General features: G+C 35.2%; 1 protein-coding gene across 1 annotated transcript in view; it reads right to left on the bottom strand.

Annotated features, from left to right (window-relative positions):
• LOC106773317 (TMV resistance protein N) overlaps nt 1-1,791 on the bottom strand; it is a 4,451-nt gene extending 2,660 nt beyond the window's left edge. Inside the window, exons 1-2 of the mRNA XM_014660019.1 lie at nt 1,269-1,791; nt 7-856 (exon numbers count right to left, since the gene is read on the bottom strand). Coding sequence (XP_014515505.1) covers nt 7-856; nt 1,269-1,732 — 1,314 coding nt within the window. The 5' untranslated portion in view covers nt 1,733-1,791. The remainder of the gene's footprint in view (nt 1-6; nt 857-1,268) is intronic.
• Nucleotides 1,792-2,338: the final 547 nt, after the last annotated feature.

Genomic DNA, 2,338 nt, shown 5'->3' on the forward strand with positions numbered 1-2,338 from the left:
AAAGAAGCAACATATGTCAAGGAATATGTCCTTCTCCGTATGATCGCTTAAACCATCATAGCTTATTTTCAACTTCTCTTGTATTTTATCATTTGGTATTTCTTTTAGTTTTGATAATACACTTTGCCACTCTTTTTCTTTTCTCTTATATAGATAAGATCCAAGAACTTCAAGAGCTAGAGGTAGTGCTCCACAGTAAGTGACTACTTGTTTTGAGAGTTCAAGGAAATCTTCTGGTGGATTTGCTTCCTCAAAAGCATGCCAACTGAAAAGCTCAAGGGACTCAATCTCATTCATTTCCTCCACTTCATATACATGGTCAACTTCAAGAACATTGAGTAGACGTACATCTCTTGTTGTAATGATTATTACACTTCCTTGAACAATCCCATTACCATTTCCACATAGTGCACTTAATTGTTCTAATGTATTTACATCATCGAGTACAACAAGTACTCTTTTGGTGCAAAGCGTTTCCTTGATCATTGCTTTTCCCCAATCACTGCTATAAACCTTCACCTTTTCTGTTTTCAGGATATCTGAAAGAAGTCGTTCTTGTAAATCAATCTGCCCTTGATCTCTTTGCCAAACTTCTCTNATATTTGCTAGGAAACTTTTATGTTTAAATTCATATCGAATTTCATTGTAGATGGCTTTGGCTATGGTTGTTTTACCAATCCCTCCCATTCCCCAAATCCCTAATATATAAGCTCCTCTTGTTTCCTTTCTTAGAAGGCCAATACAATGTTCCACACGACATTCCAATCCAACTGGAAAGTCTGTAATAGACATGTATGTTCTATCTAGTCTTTCCAAAACTTCACTAACAATTTCCTTCACAACAAAGTTTTCATTTCTGCAAAACAAGAAAAATATCTGGAAATGATAATGGATACAAATTATAATAGATCCTAAAATAAAATCGAAGTTGCATAAATCCTTTGACCATGTTGATCTTCTGTCTTTCTGCCATAGTGTTCATAGCAGAAACCGTTTTACTAAACCTTTTACAGGTGCATGTACTATTTGCTAAAGTAGTTTATGAATTTTCTTTTTTTCACTTTTTCTTGCCACTAAATATATGAATTTAAAATAAGTACTAGAAGAAAATCATAATATTTTATCCGTAGGAATTGAAAACATGTAAGGATGTTCATAACAACTCGCACCCTGCTCAATTAAGTGAGTTAGATTCCCTTTCAAGAAAGAATAACTGATGGATAGAGAAAAAATATGATAATCAAAAGGGAACAAAAGTATATGCATACCTGTAATTTGAAACATCCCACCCTGCAAAACCTGCTACTTCGCCCAGCGCTTTCTTCCATTGTTTCACCCGGTGGAGGTCACCAACTTCGAAAGAAACATCGTTGAGGTTACGTAGAAACCTAGGGAAAACGCCGTAAAACACGGGTAAAACCACTTGACCTCTAAAAGCATGGCATTCCATGATTTTGACTAGTTCGTCGAGACACCATGTAGAGTAAATGTAGTTTTCGGATAAAACAACAATGGAAATTTGAGAGCCTTCTATTGCATGAAACAGTTCTGTTTTCAGCTGTTGTCCCTTGGCTAGCTTCTCATCGTCCAGAAAAGTGTTGACCCCGGCATTTGCAAGAGCGGAATAGAGATGAGAAACGAAATTCTTACGAGTGTCTTCCCCGCGGAAACTGATGAACACATCGTATATCCATCGGAGCTTAGATTTTGAGGATGATGAAGTGTAAGACATTGATTCAATTCAATGAAACAAGACCGAGACGGTAAAAGCAAGAAAGCAAGTTCATTCAATTTGATGTCGATACGAGTTATAAGAGCAAGTGAATTTAAGAGAGAATATATACCACACTCTGTGTGGTACAAAATCCTTGAATATGGTATTCTTTTTCTTTTGCTTTACTCTTTTCCTTTCTATTCCCATCTTTCAGATCACCCTCCACGTGGCCTTTTTGCATTACTCACTTTTTTTTTTTTCTCATCTAGCTTACCATTATTTTGTGTTAGAATACCCCTTCGACACTGTAACCAATCTTATGTTGAACTTAGGAAAATTTTCTAATCTTCTTAACATACTACCAGCTAGCATTAGAAACCTAAAGAATTCCATTGAATTAAAAGTCGAGGAATTAGCTGCGAATGTGTCCTGATTGTACTGTTAGCAAAGCTTTAGATGAATAATTTGAGTCAAGTTTCTCTTTGTTGTTCCATTCATGAACTCAACAATTCAATTTATAGATTCATATTTTTTACCATTGTACTCAAAATAGACAAAAACGGCTACACATAAGACTTTAATGACTAATACATTAACTATCAACATTGACTAATACATTTAATT

The sequence above is a fragment of the Vigna radiata genome, chromosome 9, assembly GCF_000741045.1.
Source record: "Vigna radiata var. radiata cultivar VC1973A chromosome 9, Vradiata_ver6, whole genome shotgun sequence".
NCBI classification, from domain to species: Eukaryota; Viridiplantae; Streptophyta; class Magnoliopsida; order Fabales; family Fabaceae; genus Vigna; species Vigna radiata.